We start from the raw sequence: 26,785 nt of genomic DNA, 5'->3' as shown, positions 1-26,785 counted from the left end.
TCTCTCTCTCCTCTTCTGGTTATGGTGGCTTGCAGAAGTCTACAGCAGTAGTGAACCAGTGAACCAGAGCTTCAAGTCCTCAAAAAGCAGCTCTCTGAACAAAGGGTCCCAGACCAACACAGAGGAGGTGCACAATAACCCCAGGGAGCACCTCCTGGCTGTCAGCAGCTTTCTTTTTGCTGTGATCTGGAGTTTTGGAGCCTTCCTTCCCTTCAGGTGACTACAGGGCTAGAGGCTGGGGGGATGCCGAGGGATGAGAAGGTGGCACTGCTGTTGGGGTACACTGCAGTGGATGAGTGTATCAAAAATGGATTGACTATAACTGATGTTTTTGCCTATGTGTCCACCTGAGTAGGCTCTGGCCCCTCTTTGACACCTTCATGAGGGCTTCTATAAATCGCCTCTCCAATTACCCTGAGCTACCACCATCAGTCTTGCTGTTTGATCTACATGTGTGCCCTGAAGATGGAACACTGGTCCCTTTCACTGGCCAGTACTTGGGCAGCTGCATCAAAGGAAACCTGGGCACCTTCAACCCTTCCCCTCAGGTATGAGTTAAGTGGGGAAGTAGCTGGAGTTGGGGCTGCAGGAGATATTTCCAGAAAAGCCCATGTTCTGGGCTGTCTGAGGCTCACCTGCTCCCATTCTTCGAAGGGTTTTCACAATCATACAGAGTATTCTGCAAGCACAACTTTAAGACAAATCTAGATCTTTACTTTCAGCTATTGCCCTAAACTGGACCTGTCAAAGTAAACTCTGCTCCTGTCCTACAGATTGAACGACTCTTCTATGTGGTAGACCTGCTTCTATCAAGGGGACAGCCAGTGCTGCTGGCTGGAGAGGCAGCATCAGGGAAGTCAGCCTTCGTGGAGGTCCTCGTGCAGCCAAAACACCCCTACACATGCGTCCCCATCCACCCCGCCTTCGGTTCCACCCACCTTCGCCTCCTGCTCAGCCAAGTGGTCCAGGGTCAAGCACAATCCAGTCCACAGCCTGGACATCACCAGGATTCTAAAGGCACCCTCCTCTTCCTGCTGGAGGATCTACACCTGGCCGCTTCTGGTGAGATGCTGGAGAAAAGAAGGAAAGATTTGCTGTTTTCTCTTGAAATTGTAAAAGTCTTCAGATAGAACACCAGACCAAACTTCTCTCATTCTGTATATGTGCCCTGAGCAATGACATCATCTCATGGCTGCTTCTACTATCTCTATGTTACTCTTCCAAGCACCAGATTGGCTTTTCTACTCATCTAATGTGCATCTCCATCTAGTCCCATTGTCACCACTGACCCAGCTCTGAACTCCCCATCTTCCCACCAAAATCTGTCCCTGTGTCCTCTTAGTAACTGGGATCACCATTCAAAAAACTACTTAAGCTTGAAAGCTTATTGGCATCTCCCCATCTCTCACCAATATCTGGTCACCTTATCTCTCTCTCTTTTTTCCCCCAGGGTAAAATAGTAAAGATAGATTTATTAGAAAGTTACATTCCAAAAGAGATCGACCTCCCTCCTTGAAATACGCAGGAGGCTCAGTCACTTTATCTCCTGATTTTGTATCATGCATTTTGCATTCCTTGAATCTTTCTGCTTATTTCCATTCCATATTCCGTGGTTTGCACAACACTTACCTGATTTTTTCCCTATCAAGACATATTAATGTTTATTTTTTTCCTTTTAAGAAAATTCAACATAAACCTTACTGGTCTCTGTAAGTTTTAAGATATATGTGCTGAGATGTCTGAACTAGACAACTTTAATCATAAAGCTGGAACATGTTACTTCGAATCCTGTTAAAATCTGCTAGTGGGACCAACATCAGCCATAGCTGGACTGTTAACATAGATATATTTGGTGCACACTTCTCAGAGTATCTCAGCATCTACAACATTGACTCTAGCTCCCAAGTTCAGGGGTAGGAATTCTTCAAAGAGAGCATAACATTTGCCTACTAATATCTTCACAAATTGGACTTTACCTGGAATCTGTTAAATGTTCCTGGAGGTTCTTTTTTATGAAGCTTTCTTTTATAGCCATTTACACTCTCTAGCTCTATTCAAATACCAGCAAATATCCAAAGAGACAAGCTTCCTTTCTGCCATTTCTTTCCTTTTTCTTCTGTTTATCTGTCTCTATGTCTTCCTTATTTCCAGGTATCTCAGGAAATCTTTCCTTTAGAAAGAATGACCTCCAGGTGAGGTTAGATACCTATGCTGTGTCTGTATATTAATCTGTGATAACTATAATTTTGTAATTGTATGTTTACTTCTCTGAACTTTCCTTCACACTCTGAGCTTTGTGAGGACAGGGATTATTATTAGGTATTACAGAGCTGGTTTTGACTCCACATATATGGAGTAGAATTTCTTCACGAAGTTTTCAAGTGTGTGAGCTTTTCAAAACAGATTGTAATATTTGTGTCTAAAGGCATGCCTGGGTGGATATAAATCACCAATATTTAAGCTAGTAGTCAAGTGCCTAACTATTTTGTGCCACCCTCGGATTCTTGAGAACAGGGATGTCTCATCTATTTTGACAGACTCAAGCAGGAATTAGATGCTCAATAAGAATTTGAAAAAGGAACAAGAAAGGAAAGGAGAGAAATTGTGATGTTATCTTAGAAAACCTAAGTTTAAATTTCATAAACTAGTGCACCTTCAGATGATGCAAGTTTAGATGTGGCCATGGGATGGGCAGTGGAAGTGAAGACGAGGTACAGGTTGTTGGAATCAAAGAAGTTTGCAGACTAAAATATTGGATGGGATAGGTGATCAGTCAGACACTTACATTTCTTATGGGATATAGAAAATTTGGGCCAAGTGGCAAAAGTACTTATTAATAGCAGGTATAATTTACTGAATGGCTACTATGTACTACATTCTACAGCTATATCATCTTTACTCATAAAAACCTAGTAAAATTGATATTTTCCCCCCATTAATAAGTAAAATTTATTTTTATTTTCTTCTTTTTTTTAAATTAATTTTAAGAAGAGTTTAGATACTTTGGATTTCCATTCATTCATTGTTGCACTTTTCTCCCTGCCCATCCCCCCTACCAAATTTGCTCTTCTCTTTGAAAAGTAGAAGAAAAATTCTTTCATTGTTATACAACCCCTTTCCCCAAGTCCACTCCACTGTGCAGCCTTCATTTTGGACTCCTGTCATGACAATAATCCCTAATCATATATCCCTTTTAAACAGTTCTCTCCCTCATCTGTTTCAATGCAGTGTACATAATTTATCCTATCTTTCTCAGTCTCCCCCCAACCCTGATGTCAGTCCTGTTTTACAGCAGTGGAACTATGCAATATTTGTCCTTTTGTGACTGAGATATTTCACTCAGCATAATGTCCTCCAGGGTCACCCATTTTGAATAATATTGCATGAGTTCCTTGTTTTCCAATGCAGCATAGTATTTATTCCATTGTGTGAATATACCACAGCTTCTCTATCCATTTGTTTGTTCATGGGCACTTGGGCTGTTTCCAACTCTTTGCTATTGTGAACAAAGCCACGATAAACATGGGTGTGCATATATCTGCTTGGGTGGCGGTTATGGTTTCTTTAGGGTATATTCCCAGTAGTGGAATTCCCGGGTCAAATGGTATTTCTATTTGCAACTTTTTAAGAAAGCACCATACAGCCTTCCATAGTAGTTGCACCATTTTGCACTCCCAACAACAGTGAATAAGAGTTTCAGTTTCTCAGCAACCTCACCAGCATTTGATGTTTGTTGTTCTGTTAAATTTTGCTATTCTAACTGGGGTGAGATGATATCTCATAGATGAGATGTTTTTATATTTATCTTTTGATGGAAATACTAAAAACACAGAATTGCTAATTATAAGCACCTTGAAATAGAACATATTGTATCCCTAAGAATGGATAACCAAAAAGGCTGACAACACAAGTATTTGCAAAGATGTAGAGAATCTGAAATTCACTTTTTGCTGCTGGAAGTATAAAAAGGTAGAACCAATATGGTGGTGGTGGTGGTGGGGAACCAACCTGTGGCAGTTTCTCATCAAATTAAACATATAATATGACCCATCAAGTGTAGAGGAAAAAAATATATGCCCTTACATAAATATATACATAAATATTCATGGAAACATTATTTAGATTTGCCAAAACCTGGAAACCTCACATATTTCCATTCTTAAGTCAGTTGGCCTACAAACTGTGATATTTTCATAATAGAATACAAACCAACAACAAAACAGAACTGCTACTATGTTCAACAGTGTGGTTGAACCTCTCAGGACTATGCTGAGTGAAAAAAGGTAGACACAGCAAAGGACAGTACTGCATGATTTTGTTACTACAAAGTTCTAGAACAGGTGTTGCCAAGTCACCCTTCTCCAACAGGATGCAGCACTTCCTGGCCCTGCACCATCTTCACAAGCATTGCTATGCTTGAACTCATCACTGTAGTCACTGGGTCAACCCATTTTGGTGAGGGTATTCCTCTTTCTCACTGACCCTCAATTTTCCTAAGCACGACGTCTTCCTCCAGGACTAGGCTCCTTGAGAACTGTTCAAAGTACCTGAGACAAAGCCTCACCATTCTTGTGTCTAAGGAACATCTGGCTATATGTCTTCGACCCGTTCGTTTGCTCCTTTAATAGCATATGCTCAATATTCTTCAGCAGCACCAATGTTCAAAGGCATCAGTTCTTTTTTACTCTTCCTTATACACATTCCAGCTTTTAGATGCATATTATTCTTGTTGTGTACCATAGACTCTGAACCAACCCACAGCTGACCTTCCAGTGGTTTTTCAAAGGCAGTTAATCGAATGGAAGGAGATTGCCCACCCTTCTCCTGTGGAGCAACTGGTGACCTTGAAACACGTGCCTTTCAGGATTACAGCGCAGCTTCTTGCCCCTAGGCCAGGTCATTGAAAAGACTTAGGTTTGGGAAGATGTACCTTAATATTCAAGGTGACATATTTTGCAGCAGGTCTCCCCAATTGGGAATAGGTGTCGGTGTTTGCCTGGGTGATGGGGCTAAGGAGACTAGATTGTATAAGAGGTGTGAAGAAATGTTCTCAGTCTAACTGAAGTCGTAGATACACTAGTGCATATGTTGTCAAAAGTTCTTGAACTGCACACAGTAGATGTGTACATTTTAGGAAAATCCTGTTTTAATTAAATAGATTTTTTTTTTTTACAAAGAGCATAACATGTGATAAAAATTCTCCTTAAGTAGGATAATTGCATTTCCCCCTCTATTATGATGCGATGTGGTTTCCATCTATCTCAGCTCCCAAGCCTTCATAGTCATTAGCCCCTGTTAATGAATTATTAATTGGTCACGGAGGCAGAATTTGGGGAAGAGAGAAGTGCTTGCTGTTAGGTAGAAATCAAACTACCACCCATCTACCAGTGGAAGCTTGCATATTACTGTGATGCTGAGCAGTGAGCTTAGTGCTCAGGTGGCCTAATGGCAAGAAGTTGTGCTGCAATCCCAAAGGCATGTGGTTCAAAGCCACCAGCTGCCTGGCAGGAGAAGATGGGCAATCTCCTCCTGTGCAATTAACTGCCTCTGAAAGCCTGCTGGGAGGGTCAGCTATGGGTCGGTTTAGACTCAATACTACACAAACACACCCACAAACACACATACATAGAGGAAAGAGAGCTTTCAAACATGACCAAAGCGCACAACACATCAAACGCACTAAATCCTTTAGGACCATAGATGTGCTGGAAGCAGAGTTAGTGAGACAGAGGAAAGGAGGGACGGGGTGACATTCTCACTCACATGTACGCTGTTATTGTTCTTGTCCCACAGACCCAGACAATAGCTGTCAGCCGGTATTGGAAGCTCTGCGCCAGGCCATGCACGGCACCATGTATGTCCATAGCACCCTGGAGCTGCAGGCGCTGCAGCCTACAGTCAACTTCCTTGCTACTGCCACCGTGCCAGGCTACTGCGAGCGCCCGCTGTGCCCACGCTTCTTTCGACTCTTCACGGTGCTGGCCCTGGGCAGTATGACCCCGGCGACCCTGCTGAGCAGGCACACCCCTAGCATCCAGGCCTGGCTTGAACGCTTCCCGGCACTGGAGCAGGAGGGGCTTTTGGCAGAATTCCTGGTCCAGGCCTCAGTGGCTGCCTGGGAAGCTGTGTGCAGCTGCTTCATGCCTTCCCCCCTCCACCCTCATTACCGCTTCTCCCTGCACTCTGTGAGTCACTTACTGAGCAGTCTGCAGGTGCTGCCAAACAGAGTGGGCTCGCGAGGCGGTGTGGACGCTCTCAACCACCAGGAGCACTTGCGCCGGGTGTCAGGCTTACGTGGCACCCGTCTGACCACTATGATGGCCACACGCAACATTGTGCGTCTTTGGTTGCATGAGGCACAGAGGACCTTTTGTGACCGACTGGACAGTCCTAAAGAGCGTTCCCACTGTGCCGAGCTGCTCTTAGAAGTAGCTCAAAGTGTCTTGTCTTCGAAGTCAGGGCCTCAGGACCTAGGCAAAAGCTGTGAAGATGAAGAGAAGGAGGAAAAGGTGTCTGAAGTGGAATCTGAAGGGGAGTTGGCCCAGTGGGAGGACTTAAGCAACAATGACAGTGATTCAGAGGAGGAAGGGGATCCTTATGCCTCTCAGCTTCCCACAGGCCTATACACCAGCAATCCAGGTCTAACAACGTGCACGAGACCAGTAGATAAGGAGAACATGGAGGGCACAAGTGGGCTGGCAAGCCAAGAGGAAGATACAGCAAGTATCTCAAGTTTCAAGCTCCAAATAAATAGATCTAAGAGTTGGTGGCAGAAGACAGTCCGGACAGATGTTGTCACTCCCCTGTTGCTCCCAATGCTGTTACTCCTCCCCCAGGAAAAGCCCTCAGACCTGATCTTCAGTTGGGAGCTGATACTGGAGTCCAGTTCGGAGCTCCCTAACATGTATGTGGAGCGACAGTGGGAAAGCTTGGAGGAGCAGCTAGTCACCTCTGCTGCTCAGCTGAAGATGAGGCCCCAGCTTGCTCTCTGCCGCTCCACGACCCAGCATGTAGCCCGCCTGGTGCGGGTGTTGGCCAGGCCCTGTCAGCATGGCCTGCTGATGGCCACAGCTCTGAGTACTGGGCGCCGTACTGCGGTCACTTTGGCAGCTAATGTTTGCCAGACCCAACTCTTTCACCTGCCCTCTGGATCAGAGGAAGCTACTCTCCGGTGTCTACAAGATGTCAGCTGGCATGCTGGCATATTAGGCCAGCAGGTGGCCCTGTTGGTGCCTGAGAATGTGGGTCTCACTACCTTTCATCGTCTGCTGGCCCTGGCAACCTCCGGCACTTTCCCTGACCAGTACACAGAGGCAGATCTAGAAAACCTTGAGAAACATCTTCCTAAAGAGAACCTCAGTGTCAAAAAGGAAATAGTGTTTCAAAGGTAAGGCCAGGACTGTTGTCCTAGGCTCTGACTTCTTTTATTCTATTGTGCCCAGAGGCCATAGGAAAGCTAGGGGCTACTGTCAGGGTACAGAGGATTAAGTCTAAGGGACCATGGAGTTCAGTTATGTCTCTACCCAGGACCTAGTAAGGAGATGGGGAAAGGGGCAAACAGCATCTGAGTCTCTGGCCCACAGGTTCTACCAGCAAGTGTGCAGCCACGTGCACCTGTTCTTCTTGGTGAGACACAACCAGGCCGGTACCCGGCTGCCTTCCAACCTGTTTGCACGCCTCCTCCTACTGACTATTGCCAGCATCGATCACTATGAACCTTGGGACCAATCTGACCTGGTCAGTGTGGCCCAACACCACCTGGAGGGGGCTCCGAATCTACCCATTGGTGACGGTGAGCCCCCCTTACCTGTTCTGATGAGAGGGATTGCCTGAGCCAGACTTACTCTGTAGAACCCAGTGAGCTCCCCGCACTCTTTCTGTTCTACTTCCTAAGCTAGCAGAGGGTGCCTTCCTTTTCCCATTCCCTTCTAAACTATAAAGCCAGGCTGAGGCCATACTTTCTGCAGGCCCTTTGAAGTGCCCAGAACTCAAGGCCTCCATTACCAATGTGTCCAAAGCCATGGCTCTCATTCATCTTTCGGCTGCCAGCTACATTGAGCACCTGTGCCCTGCACTGCCACTTGTCACACCTAAGACTTTCCTAGACTTCATGGGCACTTTCCTGCTGCTGCAGCGCCGGATGGTTCTTCAGACAAGGAACAAAGCCCAGCGGTGAGTAGCCTCATTCCCTACAATGTCCTTTCTGCTCCTGGGGGTCCACTCATTGACACAGTGTTTCTCTAGGATCCAGAATGCCCTGGACAATCTGAAAATGCTGACTGACCAGCACAGTGCCTTCGCCGACCAGGTCTTCAGTTTAGAACAGCAGCTGGAAAGCTCCCGCAAGGTTAGAAGATTATGCATACAGACAGAGTGGAGTCAAATAAAAGCTCGGATGGGAAGAACCAATCAGACTGAACCTAGGGTCTTGTCTCCCTAGAGAACCCTTTCCCCAGGGACATGTGCATTCTCACTGCCTCCTACTTTTAAGCTCAACCTCAAAAGTTCCCCATGGCAGAGCTGGGACTAGACTGATTCTTATTTAAACACACAAGATCTAAGTGCATGCTCCTGACTGTTCCTAAGTGCCTTGACTCTGCAATTCAGTATGCTCCCCAAGATTCCATAAAGGAGGGAGCAGCAATGGCATTCTCAAGGTCCCCTTTCATATTTATCTCTCTGACAATGTTGGTTCCCTCTTAAAGTCATGTTCTTTATCCATATGGCTTTGCCACTCCACTCCTCCTTCCACAAACCCAGGAGAAACATAAGATGGTTCTGTATAATGAAGAAATGTGGATGAGTCATGGCAGTTAGAGATAATTTACCCAATAGGTCAATTTAACCAACAGATCAAAAGGTAGATTTAAAAGGCATACTACCAAAAACAAACAAAAAATTAAAAAATAAAAAACAAACAAACAAAAAAAGGCATACTACCACATCAGCAGAGAATTGCCAGAAGTCCAGGCTGGGTTTAGAAGGGGTCGTGATACTAGGGATATTGTAGCTAATGTTAGATGGATCTTAGCTGAAAGCAGGGAATACCAGAAGAATGTCTATCTGTGTTTCATTGATTATGCAAAGGCGTTTGACTGTGTGGATCATAATAAATTGTGGCTGACTCTGAGAAGAATGGGAATCCCAGAACATTTAATCGTGCTAATGCAAAACCTATACTTGGACCAAGAGGCAGTCATCAGAACAGAGCAGGGTAACACTGCCTGGTTCAAAATTGGGAAGGGTGTACCCCAGGGATTTGTCCTGTCTCTATACCTTTTCAACCTGTATGCAGAGCAGAGTATACGGGAGGCTGGACTCTATGAGGAGAAGTGTGGTGTCAGGATTGGTGGAAGATCTATTAACAATCTGCGTTATGCAGATGCTACAACCCTGCTTGCTGAAACTGAGGAGGACCTCATGCACTTGCTGCAGAGGGTCAAGGACTGCAGCCTTCAGTATGGACTGAGGCTCAATGTCAAGAAGACAAAAGATTCTCACCACTGGACCAATCGATAGCGTCAGGATGGATGGCGAAGAGATTGAGATTGTTCACAGCTTCAGTTTGCTCGGCTCCACAGTCAACACTCTTGGCATCAGCAGCCAGGAAATAAAAAACTGATTGCAATGGGAAAGTCTGCTGTTAGGGACCTCTCCAAAGTACTGAAGAGCAACAGTGTCTCTCTGGAGACTAAGGTGCGCCTGATACAGGCCATGGTCTTTGCAATCACTTGTTATGCATCAGAGAGTTGGACAATGACTAGAGAGGACAGAAGGAGAATTGATGCTTTTGAGCTGTGGTGCTGGAGAAGAGTATTGAATGTACCATGGACTGCCAAGAAAACAAACAGATTCATCCTGGAGAGGGTTAAACCAAGCTACTCCTTGGAGGCAAAGATTCTGGGGCTTCATCTGACATACTTTGGGCATGTTGCGAGGAGGGACAGATCCTTGGAGAGGGACATCATGCTTGGGAGGGTGGCAGGACGGCGCAAGAGGGGAAGACCCTCTATGAGATGGATTGATTCAGTGACTGGGGTAATCAGGATGGGTGTGTCAGAGGCAGTGCGACTGGCACAGGATAGAGCAGGGTTTAGGGCTGTTGTACATAGGATTGCTATGAGTCGCAAATGACTCGTCGGCACATAACAACAACAACAAACCATGTCTAGAATTTCCTCAGTCCTTTGTCTCAACTAGGCATTTCTCAGCAACCGACTTTTCCTTTTCTTTTCTCCTCTTCAGTACCTGCTTTTGAAGTTGTCCTATTTTCCCTTTAGGGAATTCTGGTGCATTAATTCATAGGAAGCTGTGCTGTTAACCCAAAGGGGCAGTCGTGTTTAGAATGTAAGTGGAACTCAAAGCTATGAGATTAAGGAGGGTATGCGGAACTGAAGAGTGATGAGAGACCCTGAAAAAAAAATTAGCTAAGGACTATTTAAAGGACAGAAAAGGAAGAACAGAGCTAATTGGAGGAAGTCCAGTACAGATAGTGCTGTATCATGAAAGCCAGGGAAGGAGAATGCTTCAGGAATGAAGGACTTATCTTCTGTGGCAAATGTCTCTAAAAAGCCAGCTAAAACTAGGAGTACTTAAGCCCACATATTGCCTGGGCCCACATGATGGCAAAGAAGCTGCAGGAAAAGCATCTACTAACTTGAGGTATTAGTAGATCTATAGCTCAGAGGCGAGGAAACTGACAGTTTCAGGGCTCAAACTGTATTTGTGACCTCCTTGGAGTCCAACTTGGTTACCCTGCCTGCCAAGGGAAGAGTATGCTAGAGTCCCAAGCCCGTGGTGTCTTCCACTCAGATGTTCCTTTGTCCCAGGATCCAAATCTCTGTTCACAGAGCCTCATTGGACTCCAGCAACAGCTAGGACAAGACAGGGTCCTTTACCAGCAGCAGCTGGCAGAATGTCAGCAGCAGGAGAAGCTTCTTGAGAAGCTGGTCAAGCAGCGGGATGCACTGCAGGCTCAGCATCAGGCTTTCCTGGAGCAGGTGGGCTCCTGCTGCTGGCTGCTGGGCTGTCTGAAGGAAGGATGAGATGATACCTCATAGAGTCTGCTGGGGAGGAGAAGGCAGAGGAGCATGTGATGTCTTGACAAGTGGCCCTTCATGGGGGCTCCTGGGAGGAGATGATCCTGCCCAGAAACACCTTTGTCTGGAAGCTCACCTCACAGTATATCTCTCTTCATTCAGATGGGCAAGGTGTTTATGGGACCTCTAAGCCAGCTGCAGGTGGCTGACTTTGAGGAGCTACGGAGCTACCGAGCACCGCCAGAGCCTGTGATCCGAGTGACCAATGCACTGTGTGACCTGTTCCACTGTAAACCAGGCTGGGCCAGTGCCAAGCAGCTGTTATGCACTGAGGATTTTTATCAGGTAGGGGGAAAGTAGGCACAATGGAGGAATAAGGAAAGAGGAGGGGGAGAGGCGAAACCTGGCAGGGCTAAGTTGTTGGACCAATGTTCAGAGCACGCATTTCTTTTCTCATCCCCTTGATGGACATTGCTTCCAGGAGCTGGTATTCTTCCCTAAGGAGAAGATGACAGACTCAGAGCTGACAAAGCTAAGCATAGCTCTAAAGGGTCCAGGAATGAGCGATGCAGCCCTGCGCACAGTCAGTGCACCTGCAGCAAGCCTGGCAGTCTGGCTTTGGGCTGTTCTACACTATGGGATGGCACAGCGCCGGGGTCGGCCCACAGCACTGCTGCTCCGGCAGGTGGAGGCCACACTAGTTCGTGAGCAGGCCCGCCTGGGCCGCTACCAATCCCAGGCTCATGTGACTCAGCAGCACACTCTAGACCTGACCAAAAAGATGAAGGATGCCCAAACTTCCTTCAGAAGTATGGCGGAGAGCCTCATTCAGGCACAGGATGGCAAATACCACAGGAAGCCCATAAAGGCTGCACTGCTCACACCCATGCATTCCTGGTCTGCAAAGCTCCAGGTAACCATGCCTCTCCCACACTGCCCTCCGGAGTTCATTTCTACCCCCGCCCTCTTTCTCTGCTCCTTCCTGGGCACTCACTGTATCTCACTGGTCCACGACACCCTTGCTGTCCTGCTTCATTCATCTCATAGCCCAATGTCCTACCCGTCTGCCAGACTCTGCTGTTACCCTGTTCACTTTGCTTGCACACCACCCGGTCTTCCCTTCCTCCCTAGAAGCTAACGGAGCACTGCACGACGGTGTTTGGAGACGCCCTCCTGTGTTCAGCTGCCATTGTCTACCTGGGTCCCTTCCCATCACTACGGCGGCAGGAGCTATTAGACAAGTGGCTAGCCCTGTGCAGGGGCTTTCAGGAGCCCCTGGGCCCAGATGATGTAGCACAGGCCCTGAAGGAGAAGCAGAATTCCATCCCCACACCAGAGAATCCCCTGCTCGCCACACGTTCTCCTTTCAGCCTGCTGTGCTTGCTAAGCTCTGACTGTGAACAATACCAATGGGACCGAGACACGAAGCCTGAGGCAAAGTCGGCACGGCTGGCTGGGGTGCTTCTACGAAGTCATCCCCACTACCATAGTTGCCGTTGGCCTCTGCTGCTTGACCCCAGCAACCAGGCCCTCACTTGGTTGAACCCTTTGCCTCTGGAATGGGTTTCAGCCTCTTCTGAGAGCAAAGGTAAGTGTGTATCTTACCCAACAATAGTAGTCACAAAAGACACCAAACTGTTGTGGCCAGGATAACTTAAATTTCACTAATTGTTGTTATGTGCTGTCGAGTCTCCTGTGACTCATAGTGACCCTATGTACAACAGCCCTAAACTCTGTCCTATCCTGTGTCAATATCACAGTCTCTGACATGCCTACCACCATTACCCCAGTCACTGAATCAATCCACCTCATAGAGGGTCTTCCTCTCCCATGCTGTCCTTTCACCCTCCCAAGCATGATGTTCTTCTCCAAGGATTGGTCCCTCCTTGCAATGTGTCCAAAGTATGTCAGACGAAGCTTCAGAATCCTTGCCTCCAAGGTGCAGCCTGGCTTCACCCTCTCTAGGACCAACCCTTTCGTTTTCTTAGCAGCCCATGGTATATTCAATACTCTTCTCCAATACCATAGCTCAAAGGCATCAATTCTCCTTCTATCCTCCCTAGTCATTGTCCAGCTCTCTGCTACATAGCAAGTGATTGCAAAGACCACGGCCCAGATCAGGCGCACCTTAGTCTCCAGACTGATATCACTGCACTTCAGTACCTTAGAAAGGTCTCTAACTGCAGACTTTCCCATTGCAATACGTCTTTTAATTTCCTGGCTGCTGTTTCCAAGAGTGTTGACTGTCAATTCAAGCAAACCAAAAGTGTGAACAACCTCATTCTCTTCACCATCCATCATGATGCTGCCAATTGGCCCAGTGGTGAGAATCTTTGTTTTCTTAACATTGAGCCTCAATCCATACTGAAACTGCAGTTCCTGACCTTCCACAGCAAGTGCTTCAGATTCTCCTCAGTTTCAGCAAGCAGGGTTGTGTCATCTGCATAACACAGATTGTTGGTTAGTCGTCCTCCAATCCTGTTGCCACATTTCTCCTCTAGAGCTCAGCCTCCCGGATAATCTGTTCTGCATAAAGATTGAAAAGGTTTGGAGACAGGATACAGCCCTGTTGTACACCCTTCCCAATTTTGAACCATGCAGTGTTCCCTTGCTCTGTTCTGATGACTGCCTCCTGGTCCAACTATAGTTTTCGCATTAGCACAATCAAGTGTTCTGGGATTCCCATTCTTCACATTCAAGATTCTGCTGAGGATTATTCAAAAATGACTGAAATAGCACATCAACAGAGAGCTACCAGAAGTGCAGGCTGAGTTTAGACAGGGTTGTGGTACTAGGGATATTGTAGCTAATGTTAGATGGATCATGGCTGAAAGCAGGGAATATCAGATGAATGTCTATCTTTGTTTCATTGATTATGCAAAGGCATTTCACTGTGTGGATCATAACAAACTATGGCTAACTCTGAAAAGAATGGAAAAACCTTATTTACCATGGCTTAAACAAATCGAGATTTATTATAAAAAATATTGATATGGCTATCTAGGATTAGAGCAGGGTTCCAGTGTTACCATTAAATCTCCAAATTCTTTGTCTTTTCTACTCTATAATCTGTAGCACCTTGGCTTATCACCTGGTAGTATGAATGATATCCTTGACAAAGTTACGTTCAGAATCTGTAAAAGTAACCTTATCTGGCAAAACTTTCGATATTAAGTCAAATTAAGGACTCTGAATTGAGGTTATTTTAGTTATAAAGTGCTACCATAATAGAAATACCAAAAGTGGGTATCTTTATGAGATCCTATACCTTTGAGGGAGTTCAGGTGGTCTAGACCCTCAGGAGTTGAACCACTAACCCAAAGACTTGTTTGCCCTATTTCCTTCTGGGAGAGTGGAAAAGTTCCATGGGAGAAAATAAGAAATCTCCTCCCTTTTGATTTATAGCTTTTAAAAACCAACTAAGGGCCAGCTATTATGAGTCAGTTATGACTTGACGGCAATGAGAGTGAGTGCATGAAGAACCTTTGGGCTAAGAAGTCACACCAAAAGAGGACATTTTCTGTATGTCTTAAAAAAGAAAAAGGAAAACAAGGATGAAAGTCCTTTTTTGCATTAATCTCTCATTAGATGATCTTCAGAAAGCTAAAGTTTCAAATTGTATCATTGGAGACAGATTGTTTCATATGGTGGTGGGGCTGTTGTTAGACGCCTTCCAGTCAGCCACAAATCATAGCAACTCTGTGAACAACAGATGTGTTATCACAATTCCTGTCATTCTTAAACTCACTGTTGTAGTCACTGTGCCAATCTATCTCCTGGAGTGTCTTTCTCTTTCATTGACCCTCTCCCTTTCCCAACATAATGTCTTTTTCCAAAGACTGGCCCTTCCTGACAACAGGCCCAAAGTATGTGAGATGAAGCTTCACCGTCTTTTTTTCTAAAAAGGACTCTAGTTGCATTTCCTCCATCAAAGATTTGTTCTTTTGGCAGGCCATGGGCTATGCAGTACTTTTCTCTAACACCACAATTCAAACGCATGGATTCTTCTTTTGTCATTCTTAGTCTTTGTCTAGCTTTTGGATGCACAAGAAGCAACTGATAGAAAATAGCTTGAATCAGGCACACTTTAGTCTTCAAACTGAAATCCTAGCTCATTAGCACTTTGGAGAGGTCTTTGAGAACAAATTCGCCCAATGCAACAGGTTGGTTTTTGTTTTTATTTCTTGACTGCTTTTAGCAGGAACGTTGATTGTGGATCCAAGTAAAATTAAATCATTGACAACTTTAATCTTTTCTACATCTGTTGTGGCGTTGCCTTTTGGTCCAGTGCTGAGGATTTTAGGCTGGTTTTTTTTTATGTTGAAATGTCACCCACATAGAAGGTTGTAGTCTTTAACCTTCTGCAGTAAGTGCTTCAAATGCTCTTCCCTTTCTGCAGGCAAGGCTGTGTCATTGACATAAAGCATGTTTTGATTAGTTTTCCTCCAATCCTAATGCATTCTTTTTCATGTAGTTCAGTTTCTTGAATGAATTGTTCAGCATGTCAACTGAATAAGGATGGAGGAAGGATGCAACTCTAATTATAAACCACATGTGTTCACTTGTTCTGTTCAGACAACTGCTTCTTGGTTTATGTATAGGTTTCCCATGAGTATATTTAAGTGTTCTGGAATGCCTATTTGCTCAATGTTAACCATGATTTTCTATCCTCTACACCATCAAATGCCTTTAAATAGTAAATAAAACACAAGTAAATACCTCTCTGGTATTTTCTGCTTTCAGCCAAGATCCATCTGACATCAGCAATTACATCCCTCATGTCATGGACTCTTCTGAATCCAGCTTGAATTTCTGACAGTTATCTGCTGATGTACAGTTTTTTAATAATCTTCAGCAAGATTTTACTTGCATGTGATATTCATGATACTGTCTGATAATTTCCACAATCTGTTTATCACCTTATTTGGGAATGACAACAAATAAGGATATCTTCTAGTCAGTTGGCCAGGCAGCTGTCTTCCAAATTTCTTAGAATAGACTGGTAAGCACATCCAAGCTACATCTATTTTCTGAAGCACCTCAATTGCTTCCATGTCAATGAATTCTTTTGAATATAGTGACTCTTTGTGTTCCTTCCATGTTCTGTTGATGCCTTCTGATTTTGCCCATGTTGCTGTTGTTGTTGATTACCTTCGAGTTGAGTACGACTGAAAGCGACTCTATGAACAAAAAGTCTGAAAGCCTTTCTGTAACTATCGACATTTGTCAAACTTCATAGAGTTTCTGGAGTCATGTTGTTTAGGAAGTGGATGCCACTCACCCTTCAATATTGCAACTCAAGATTTGAATTAGTCCTTTAGTTCTTTCAGCTTGAGAAATGTGGAGCATGTTCTTTCTTTTTCTTTTCTATCTCCAGGTATTTGCACATTTCATTATAATACTTGGCATTATCTTTCAGAGTTGCTCTTTGAAATACTCTACCCAGCTTTCTCAATTCAGCATGCTTCCCCTTTTTTTGCTTCCCTTTTTTTAAGCTTTCTTTAATTCCAGTCCAAGTTTCTGTGTTTGACATTTATTTTGGTCTTTTTGTTCTCCTCTGTCTTTGCTTTCCTTATGACTAATGTCCTTAATACCACACAAATCATCTGGCTTTCTGTCAACCAGTGTTCAATGGATCAAACTTATTTCTGAGATGGTTTTTAAATTAAGCTGGGATAGAATTGAGGTAATTGTTTTTGGTTCTCATTGACTTGTTAATTTTAACTTAAGTGTGAATAACTGGCAAAATCATGATTGATGGAGACGAGATTGAGATTGTTAACCATTTCAACTTGGTTGGCTCCACAATCAACATTCTTGGCTCCAGTAGTCAGGAAATCAAAAGGCAAACTGCATTGGGAAAATCTTCTGTCATGAACCTTTCAAGAGTACTAAAGAGTAATAATGTCAGTCTGGAGACTAATGTGCACCTGGTCCAGGTCATGATCCTTGCAATTACTTGCTATGCATCATAAAGCTGGACAATGACTAGGGATGATGGAAGAAGGATTGTTGCCTTTGTGTTGTGGTGCTGGAGAAAAGTGTCGAACATTCTATGGACAGCCAAGTGAACAAACAGGTTTGTTCTGGAGAGAATGAAACCATGCTGCTCCTTGGAGGCAAGGATTTTGAAGCTCTGTCTCACATACATTGGGCATATTTCCAGGAGGGACCAGTCCTTGAAGAAAGACATCATGCTTGGAAGAGTGAAGGGTCAGTGCACAAAAGGAAGACCCTGGATGAGATAGATTAATACAGTAACTGGGATAATGGAGCTAAGTGTGTCGGAGTCAGTGAGACTGGCTCAGGATAGGATAGAAATAAACAGGAGTGGGCACATATCTGTTTGGGTAGCAGCTCTGGTTTCTTTAGGGTATATTCCTCGTGGTAGAATTGCTGGGTCAAATGGTATTTCTATTTCCAACTTTTTGAGAAAGAGCCATATTGCCTTCCAGAGTGGCTATACCACAGGATAAATCTTAAAATGCTATTTTTGACAATGAATGTTATATCATTCCTCTTCAATTTGTTATTCATGGCATAGTAGATCATATGATTATTTAATTCAAAATGATCAGTACCAGTCCATCTTTACCCACTAATGCCTAGAATGTTTATCTTTCAGTATTTGTTTCATTTTGACAGTTTCCATTTTCCCCCTACATACATTTTGTATGCCAATTATAAATAGATGTGAGCCATTGTTTCTCTTTATCTTGAACCTTGTCACAGTGAAATTTCTTCACTGGGTGAAATCTTGACTCCATCCAGGTCATTAAGTAGACTCTGAGAAGGCAACTCTTCCCTGGTGGCATTTTGAGTGCCTTCTAATGTTCTAATGTTCCAGCGTTCTAACCTTATCTTCCAGCACTGTATCCAACAATGTCATCCATTAGCCAAATGGTTTTCAAAGGCCTGTTATTCCAGAAGTGGATGGCCAGTTCTATTTCTTAGTCTGCCTTAGTCTGGAAGCCCCACTGCAACCTGTCCACACTACTGCTCTTGGTGACTCTGCTGTTATGTGAAATGCCCCTGGCATAGCTTCCTGCATCACAGCAACATGTAAGCCACCACAGTATTGCAAACTGGCAGATGAGTGGTGGCTCAAATGGTTAGAGTAGTAAAGGATTTTATTATCCAGTTAGGAAAGGTAATGGACAACTAAAACTCTATACAGAAGGAATGATGCTGTGCACCAAGTAGAGGGCATGAAATGGCTTACTTCGGATGCGTGGGGGAAATGCTATGAGTTTTAGGCAAATATTACTTTCTAGAAGCCCAATTTGTTCCCTAAGAAGAGTTTTTCTGTATCTTCTGCCACAGAAAATGACCTTGCAATCAATCAAGACAAAGTGTATGAAGAAGACATAGGGGAGGAAGATGATGATAGTGAAGATAGCCAAGAAACAGAGGACCAGACAAAAGAGCAGGAGGCCCACGAAAAGGAGGAGAAAGAAAGGAAAAGGCATAAAGAAAAAAGGAAAAAGAAAGAACAAGAACAAAATAAAGCAGAGACAGAAAATAAGGAGCAAGAGCCAATCTCTGAGTCTCAATCTTCACCTCTCCCCTGCCTTCGCGTGCTTTCAGGGGCGGACCCAGCGCTGGGTCCTCAGCTCCAGGAGGCAGCTGCCAGTGGTAAGACCTGGGTCCCGCCCAGCACGTCTCTATTTGTATTTGTCCTCCCCCCATTCTGTGACCTCACAAGGCTTGCACACCCCTAACCTACCTCAGTTTCCATCCTTCATCCCAGACACTATGTTGAAGAGTTTCTTCTATCAACTAGTAGAAGCCACTCAACAGATAGATCTTGAGCATGGGGCTTTTGGAGGGGGAGCTGGGTGCTAGCAAGATGGATAGGGTGTTCCTGTATCACTTACAGGCTTTCCCCTGCTACTGACCAACATGGAGCTAGGCCTAGAGTGCCAAGAATTGCAGTGGCTGCTGCAGCAAAAACAGCTGAGCCCACCTCAGGTGCAGCCCGGCTTCCGTCTCTATCTGAGCACTACTCTTCCCCTCCGCTCCTTGGATAAAGGTGAGAACCTGGTGGGCTGGTTGCCAACACAGCTTTATGGTCACATGAAGCCCCCAGGACTAGCTCTCAGAGAGTTTCACTCGTCCTAGCCTACAGCAGGCTCAGGACCATAGTGGGGCACCGGACTCCCTGGGCACCCTACCTGCTGATTTTGCCAAGGAAAAGCGTTTAAGCATTTCTCATGTAACACTAGTGCTAGGTTATGACTTGTTGAAAGAGCTGAATGTGCTGGATCTGGGCCTGAACACGGACATACTAGAAGAACAGATGCTGCATGAAGTTTTGTGCATAGAGTGCCCTGAGCTTGAGACTCGCCTGCAGGAACTAAAGAACAGAAGCCTGGATGTTTGCATAGCCATGGAGGCTCTCGAGGTGCTTGGGGGCCTAGTCTGTGGGTGGATGAGCATTAGAGGGTCCCAGGCATAGGGTGGGAATGAGGGCAGACGTCTGGGAACTTTGTGGGAAGAGCCAGAGCCTTTGATGCCATGAGTGATTATGCAGGAGAAGCTGCTGACAATGGTGCTGGGCCGGAACGCACAGTGTCAGAAACAGGACAAGTTCCTACGGAATTTGGTGAGGGCCCAGGCAAAGCTATGTCAGCTCCGTGCCCAAAGTCAAGAGATAGAAGAACAGAAGCTGCAGGAGAAAACATCGTGGGGACCCTATCAGCAAGTGGTCCAGCATGGAATCACCATGGTACAGGCACTAAGCTCACTACAGAACCTGTTGCCGCTTTTCCACTTGAGCCTAGAGAACTGCTTGGTGACCACCAAGCAGGTTTTAAAGAAGTGCCACGCTCAGCCAGGTGAGGACATGGCCAGCCATCTGCTGCATTTGAGAACACAGCTGACCCGCCAGCTGCTGGACAGCACTGTGGCAGCACTGGGCTTGACCCAAGTGCCCTTGCTGGGTGCCTTGGGTGCCTTGGCTATGCTACAAGCAGCAGGAAAGGCACCAGAACTGGAGAGGTTGGCACTCTGGCCTGGCCTGGCAGCCTCTCCCAGCAGAGAACACAGCCAGCATTTTTCAGCATATGCCCGCCCATCATGGCTAGGGCTGAAAGCCTGGCATGAATGTAAGATGTTAGAGCTGCTGCCCCCATTTTCTGGCCTGTGTGCATCCCTTTCAAGCCAGTCTAAAATTTGGCAGACTTACCTGTCACTATCATCTACAGTGCTGGGCCCTGCCCCTGGGCCTGGGCCTCATCCCCTCAGCCTCCTGCAGAAGCTGATCCTGTGGCGCGTGCTTCAACCTGAGTGCCTGGCAGGCACATTGGCAGATTTCACCACCAGCCTCCTGGGACGGCCCCTGGATGAAACATTTGGTGGCCCCATCATCCCCTATGAGCACAGTCAGGCTACTCAACCCATGTTGATCTTGTGTCCACTGCCTGGCCACCCCACAGCCACCCTGCATCCCCTGACTGTCATCCAGGGACTAGCTGCCAAGAAGGTGAGAAGCTGGTCTGTTGACTGTGGAGTTACCTAGTACTCCTAGGCTGGAGTGGGGTGTGGGGAGCCCGTTCTGTACTAGAATGCTCATAGATCCTTTTTGAACCCCAGAATCACTTTTAGTCACTGTCATTTGTTTGTTCATCCCCAGGGGCAGAAACATGTGCAGGTGATAGCCCTTGGATGTGAAGCTTGGGACCCAATTCCAGTTGTGCTCAGCACCTTACACCAAGCTATGCACAAGGGACACTGGCTGGTGCTGGATAACTGTCATCTGATGTCTCACTGGCCAAAAGAGCTTCTCCAACCCTTGCTGGGCTTGTTTGATGGAGCTAAGGGTGGGTCTGCTGCTGAGGCATTGTTTCTGGAATTCTACCTGAGGGTGAACACTCCCCATGACCAATTCCCTAGCCCTAAGCCTGTACCTCTGCCTTTATGTCTGACTCCTGACACCCACCCCAGCCTCAAGTTTGATCCTAAGACCTGGATCTGATCACTCACTTCAAGTCTAATCTCAGTCCCATGTCTGACCCTTAGTGGTCTCTGACTTGGAGCTGGGACCACTTCTAGCTCAACCTGCAAGCAGGAATGTGACCATTGTCCATAGAGATTTCCGTCTCTGGCTTATTGTGTCTGCAGAAGCTATTGATTCCTTGCCAGGTAAAGCATTTCTTCTTTCAGTCTCACAGAGAAGAGGCCAACAAATGTGCTTGTGCCGACTCGGCTCTCTCCTTTCTCCTCAGCTGTGCTTACTCAGCACTCCATGGTTGTTTTCTGGAACCAGTCCCTGGAGCTGGACCACGTCTTGATTGATAGCATGGAGCTAGCTCAGCAGGGACTCTGCATGCCACCCAAAACTCAGGCACTGCCTCTCCTCTTCCTTCATGGCCTCCTCCTCCACCGTCAGCTCTACGGACAGAGGCTGCAGGCACACAAAGGGTGCTGGTGAGTAGGCAGCCAACCAAGAGCTCTGGTGGTGTAGTGTATAGTGTACTGCACTATTCAACATAAGACTGCGACTCTGGAGGTTCAAATCCACAAGCAGCAGCTCAGGAGAAAAACGATCAGTCTCTTCCCATTACAGTTTACTGCCTCAGAAATCTGATGGAGGGTCACTATGAGTCAGATTCAGCTCAGTGGAATTAAGTGAGTGAGTAAGTTAATTAGGATCCCTATTTTGTCTCACGTACTTTGGATATGTTGTTAGGAAAGACCAGTCCTTGGCAAAAGACAACATGTTTGGCAAGATGCGAGTCAGTAGGAGAGGAAGATCCTTAACAAGATGGATTGACATAGTGACTATTGCAATAGACTCAAGTATACCAGAGATGATGAGGATAGCACAGGATAAGGCAGGGTTCAGACTGCTTGTTCACAGGGTTGCTATGAGTCAGAGTGAACTTGACAGCACCTAACAACAAACAAGCTGCGTGGTGCATAATGTCCTGAGTTATTGACCAAAAGGTGGACAGTTTGAATCCACCTGGGAAGTAAAAAGGGCAATCACCTCCCACAAAGATGGGGAGTCTCCTAGATGTGCTGTTGTTGTTATGCGCTGTCGAGTCGCTTGGGACTCATAGCTCCTAGATGTAGGGTCACTATAAGATGGAACCAACTCAATGGCAATGGGTAGGGTGGTGCTAGGAAGGGAATGAGGAGCTCTGGTCATGCTGTATTTAAAGCATCCTGCAGTTAACCAAAAGCTAGCACTTAGAATCCACCAACCAACCACTCAACAGGAGGGTAACCCCACGAAGCAGTTCTACTATGTTCTGCGGGGTTGCTATGAGTGGGTTTAGTCAGTTAATTTGTCACTCAGAAAACATTGACTATTGAATATCTTACATATGCTGGGATGAAGGAGTAAGAGAAATTCACCTGAGAGGTGCTCCAAAGCCTAAGACTAAGGAAAGTCAAGGTGACTTTTCTCAGGAATCTAGCTTTGAATTGTCTTGAGAGTAGAATCAAATCTGGTGGGAATGGGGCTTTTCTGAGTAGAGAGAACCAGGCTTAGCTTAAGGGAAAGGACTTCAGTGTGGCTGACGTGTATATGCTGGGGGATAAAGGGCTGTTTTAGTCATGGCAAGGGGCTTGATTTTATTCTGGGAACAGCTGAAAAGGGTTTCAAGTAGAAGAAATGTGATCTTATTTGTCTGCTGTGACAGTAGTGTAAATAGACCACTGTGGGTAGGACTGGGGAAGAGCAGAGAGTTCAAGAAGGCTGTGGAAATCTCCGAGGGAAGAGATAGTGGTGTTGATGTTATGAACACTCGTGCTGGTTTGTACTACGAAGTACTCTACTGGCTGGAAGGTTAGTGATTGGAACACACACAGGCATCTTAGAAGACATGCCTGGCAGTCAGCTTTGGAAAAGTCACATCCTTGAAAACTCTGTGAAGTCTGGCTCTGCCAAGTGAGGTCACTGTGAGTCAGAATCACCTTGAGGCAAAAATCCAGTTAACCAACAGCAGGTCACAGAAAGGATGTTGTTGTGTGCTGTTGAGTTGGAACCAACTCTGAGCTGAGCCACTAGGTTTTTGGACTCTGTAAATGGTTGGAGGACACAAGAGACCACTGCCGTTCTCCTGTGGAGCAGTTGGTAGATTCATTCCTGCCTTAGGGTTGATATGGCAAGTCCTTGCCTACAAGGCCCCCAGAGCTACCTACCATAACAAGTCACAGTAAAAACACAAAACAGATATTTAATGGGGAGGCCAGCGAGAAAGGAAAGAGAAAGTAGTCAAGGATAGGTTCTTGATGTCTTAGACTAGCTGGATGTCTTAGCTGGATGGGTACCAGTAAGTGGGATATGAAGTGGAACATACTTTGTGTGGAAAATTATTTCAGTTTAAAAGCAAGTTGTATTTGAAGTGAGCCCTCATGACTGGGGAGCTCAGGTAAGGATTTGATAGGCCTTGGCACATGGATGGTACTGGAAATCTACTTCCTGCTCATCTTCCCAGGAGCCAGGGCACCCTGACCCGGATCCTTCAGGCCCAGAGCCAGCTGCAGACCAGCCTCAGCAATCCCAGTACTGCCATGCAGGAGCTGACCTGTAAGTCTTTTCCCCATGCACCATCCCCTCATACAATCAATCCCTAAGAGAGAAGAGAAGTGGGGGTGAGAGATTGGGGTGAATTCCACAATTTTTGTTTGAGAGTGGGGAAAACTGGAGGGGATGAACTGGTTCTGAGGGTCTGACCTCGTCGTCAGCTTCGGTTTTTTACGGGGGTCCTGTGAGAGACACTGAGGACAGGGAGACCTTGATTAGCCTCACTGGAGCCTGCCTGAGCCCTACTAGTGGGAGCTGGACCTATCCACAAACACCCCAGCAACTGTTGGCCACTCTGAAGCCCAGCCTAGGTAAGCCACAATTCACTATTTGTGTTTAGGGTGAGGGAGGAGTGCAATGTAATCCTACCCACATGTATCTAGACAGCAGTATCGACAAAGGTGTATGAGGTGGGAATATTCACTGAGGAAAGTGATGGTGTAAAGGGCCAGTAGGTCTGCTTCACGGGGGTGAGGTAGCCTGCCTCTTCTCACCTCCACTCTCAAGAACTAGAAGAGCCGGACGCTATGGCAGAGTTCAAGGCCCAGATACAGCTACTGTCCAAACCACCCGAACCCCGGGTCTGTGGACTAAGTGTGGGCACGCAGGCCTGGCTGCTGCGACGCCAAAGTCGTGTTCTCCTGAGTGCACTACAGAAGATTTTACCCGCTTGGGTTCCTGGAGTTCATGCAGGAGCGCAGCACAAGGAACAGAGACTGCGACAACGCTTAGTGCAAGCCACACAGAGACTGGAGTCACTGCAGTCCCTGTTGGCCACAAGCATTCAGCAGGAAGAGCTGGACGCCCGGGGGGCTGTGCTGGGGCCCCACGCTCGGCGACCTCTGGAGGGCTTCCTGGAGGTAGAGGTGTTGGAGCTGAGCGAGCTGGTGACTTCACTGCAGTGTGACCTCGACTGCCTGTTGCAGCAGCTGAAGGGCGCGCCCCCGTGTGCCTCCCGACGCTGCACCGCAGTGGCCCAAGCTCTCTGGGCTGGCCGCCTACCCCCACCTTGGCGACCCTATGCTCCCGCCGGGCCTCAACCACCCTGGCACTGGCTACAACAACTGTCGCGCCGTGGGCAGCTGTTAATGAGCTACCTGGGCGTGGGAACAGGCTCCGAAATACAGGGGCGCGTCTTCCACCTGTCAGCCTTCTGCCACCCGCGCCGCCTGCTGCTGGCACTGCGATGGGAAGCTGTCCTGAGCCAGCATCCGCCCATCTCGAATCTCACCGGTAGCCAAGGTGCCGGCTTCCACTTCGGTCACTGGCTGCATAAAAGTCAGGAGCTGCACAGCCACCCACTGCATCTCAGGGTAAGCGCCTCGCTCCTTTGTGTCCACTCTGTTCCTCAAGGCCTTTGACCTCCCTGACAGTCTTCTCATTGAGCCTCTTTGTGATCTTGCCCCTTTGACCCCAACCCGTTCTCACATCGTACTCCACCAGGATCTCCAGTTTTGACCAGTTTCTTGTGCTTCCAGGTGGAGAATGACCCAAATCCCATCATTCCAGAGATGGGGCTGCTGCTGATAGGGCTACAGCTCCTGAATGCAGAGTGGGACCCCATAGCTGGGGCTGTGCGGGACAGTGCCTCCAGTCAGCCTAGCCCTCTGCCTCCGGTCAGCGTCAGTACACAAGCCTGGGGCTCCACTGACCGGTCCCCTTCAGGGGGCCTGGCTGTGTACTCTTGCCCTGTGTACTTAGTAGGGCCTGTTGGCAGCACAAGGCTACACAGCAGGAACATTCTGATGCACCTGCCCCTGCCCACCAAGCTCAGCCCTGCCATTTGTGTCCAAAGGAGAGTTCATGTGTGCAGCCCACCCCTGTCCTGAGCCCTCCACCAAAATAAAGTTGGATTGATTCTGGAAAAGATGTACATGCTTTTCAATCAAAGGGAGTGTCTGTAATTTCTCAATTCATTCCATTGTAACTGGACATTCTAACTTGGGAGGGACTGGAAAGCATCATGCTAAGTGAACTAACTCAGTCCCATAAGGACAAATACTGTATAAGATCATTATTGTAGAATGTGTATGAGGATCCAAGCAGGGGAGGGTAGAAGCAGAGGGGTGAGGATGGGCAGGAGGGTAATCATAGGGTCACACAATTTAATGGGTGGAGGGAAGGGTGGGTAAAGGGAAAGGTCAGTGTGATAAGCAATGTATATGAACTTTAAAAGAAAACAAGTTGTTGTTGTTGTGTTGCTATGTGCCGTCGAGTCGCTTGCGACTCATAGCGACTCTATGTACAACAGCCCTAAACTCTGCTCTGTCCTGTGTCAATCGCACTGTCTCTGACACTCTCATCCCAATTAACCCAGTCACTGAATCAAAGTATAAAATAAAAATTTTATTTTTTAAAAAAGGTAGGGTCTCTACACCTAGTAGATGGAGAACCCACCGTGGACACACTGAGGGTGTACACATGAGAGTGGAAGGAAAAGAAAGTGCATGCCTGGCAAATAGGAAGAGGGAAGAGTGGGCACGCTGAAGGAAGAGGATGCTGATGTTTGTCACATATCCAAGAGAGGCTGACCCGACTGTGGTCAATGCTGAGAATCTTTAATCCTTGTCTCCAAATCTACACTGTGGTCTCAGCACTAAATCTACAAGTGAGTTTCTGTAGGGAGAACAAAACAACACACACCCCCCCCAACAGGCCAAATCATCCCTACCAGTCATCCCTTCCCTAGTCTTTGAGTGAGCCACGAACACATAATACGAGGTCCTATGTTGATTCAGCAATTCTCTACTGAGCAACTCTGAGCCAGGTATTTCTCCTAGAACAAGTGAGGTTGTTTTTATGTAGGAGACAGGCAACAAAAGGTCAGCATGTAAATAACTTTAATATTTTTAAGTGCTATAAAGAAGAGGGAGACATGTTAGAGCGCTTCATGTAGCTCATATGGTGTGAGGGTAAAAAAAGGTGGCCTTTGGCCTTGGGTCCTGAGATCTAACCTCCAAAACTTTGGAATTTTTCTAGTGAGAAGTCTATCTTCTCTCCAAGGGCCACTCTTACTTCCGGGATTTCCCCTCCACAGTTTCCAGTTGTTCTGCCAGCCCTGAACTCTGCTACTTTGAGCCAGTAAAGTGATTTTCTGCTCTGGAGCTGGGGCTGGGGTACACATGGGAAATCCTGCTTTAAGTTACTTTCCAGAACCTTCCAAAAGTTTTTTTGTTTATATTTTGCTCAGAGTTTACAGTTAATTGTGGAC

General features: G+C 46.4%; 1 protein-coding gene across 1 annotated transcript in view; it reads left to right on the top strand.

Annotated features, from left to right (window-relative positions):
• The window catches only part of DNHD1 (dynein heavy chain domain 1), a 91,370-nt gene extending 65,967 nt beyond the window's left edge, over nt 1-25,403 (top strand). Inside the window, 22 exon segments of the mRNA XM_006885631.1 lie at nt 36-216; nt 356-548; nt 774-1,062; nt 5,794-7,387; nt 7,584-7,792; nt 7,968-8,172; nt 8,245-8,347; nt 10,851-11,000; nt 11,202-11,384; nt 11,521-11,952; nt 12,171-12,633; nt 18,363-18,674; nt 18,919-19,071; nt 19,265-19,443; nt 19,573-20,523; nt 20,674-20,860; nt 21,060-21,182; nt 21,266-21,467; nt 23,486-23,577; nt 23,736-23,885; nt 24,082-24,887; nt 25,053-25,403. Coding sequence (XP_006885693.1) covers nt 36-216; nt 356-548; nt 774-1,062; nt 5,794-7,387; nt 7,584-7,792; nt 7,968-8,172; nt 8,245-8,347; nt 10,851-11,000; nt 11,202-11,384; nt 11,521-11,952; nt 12,171-12,633; nt 18,363-18,674; nt 18,919-19,071; nt 19,265-19,443; nt 19,573-20,523; nt 20,674-20,860; nt 21,060-21,182; nt 21,266-21,467; nt 23,486-23,577; nt 23,736-23,885; nt 24,082-24,887; nt 25,053-25,403 — 7,508 coding nt within the window.
• The last annotated feature ends 1,382 nt before the right edge of the window (nt 25,404-26,785 follow it).

This window comes from Elephantulus edwardii, unplaced genomic scaffold (genome assembly GCF_000299155.1).
Source record: "Elephantulus edwardii isolate Elephantulus edwardi_28Jun2011 unplaced genomic scaffold, EleEdw1.0 scaffold00044, whole genome shotgun sequence".
Classification (NCBI taxonomy): Eukaryota; Metazoa; Chordata; class Mammalia; order Macroscelidea; family Macroscelididae; genus Elephantulus; species Elephantulus edwardii.
Note: the sequence above shows the minus strand (reverse complement) of the source record. Positions and strands in the feature narration are given on the sequence as shown.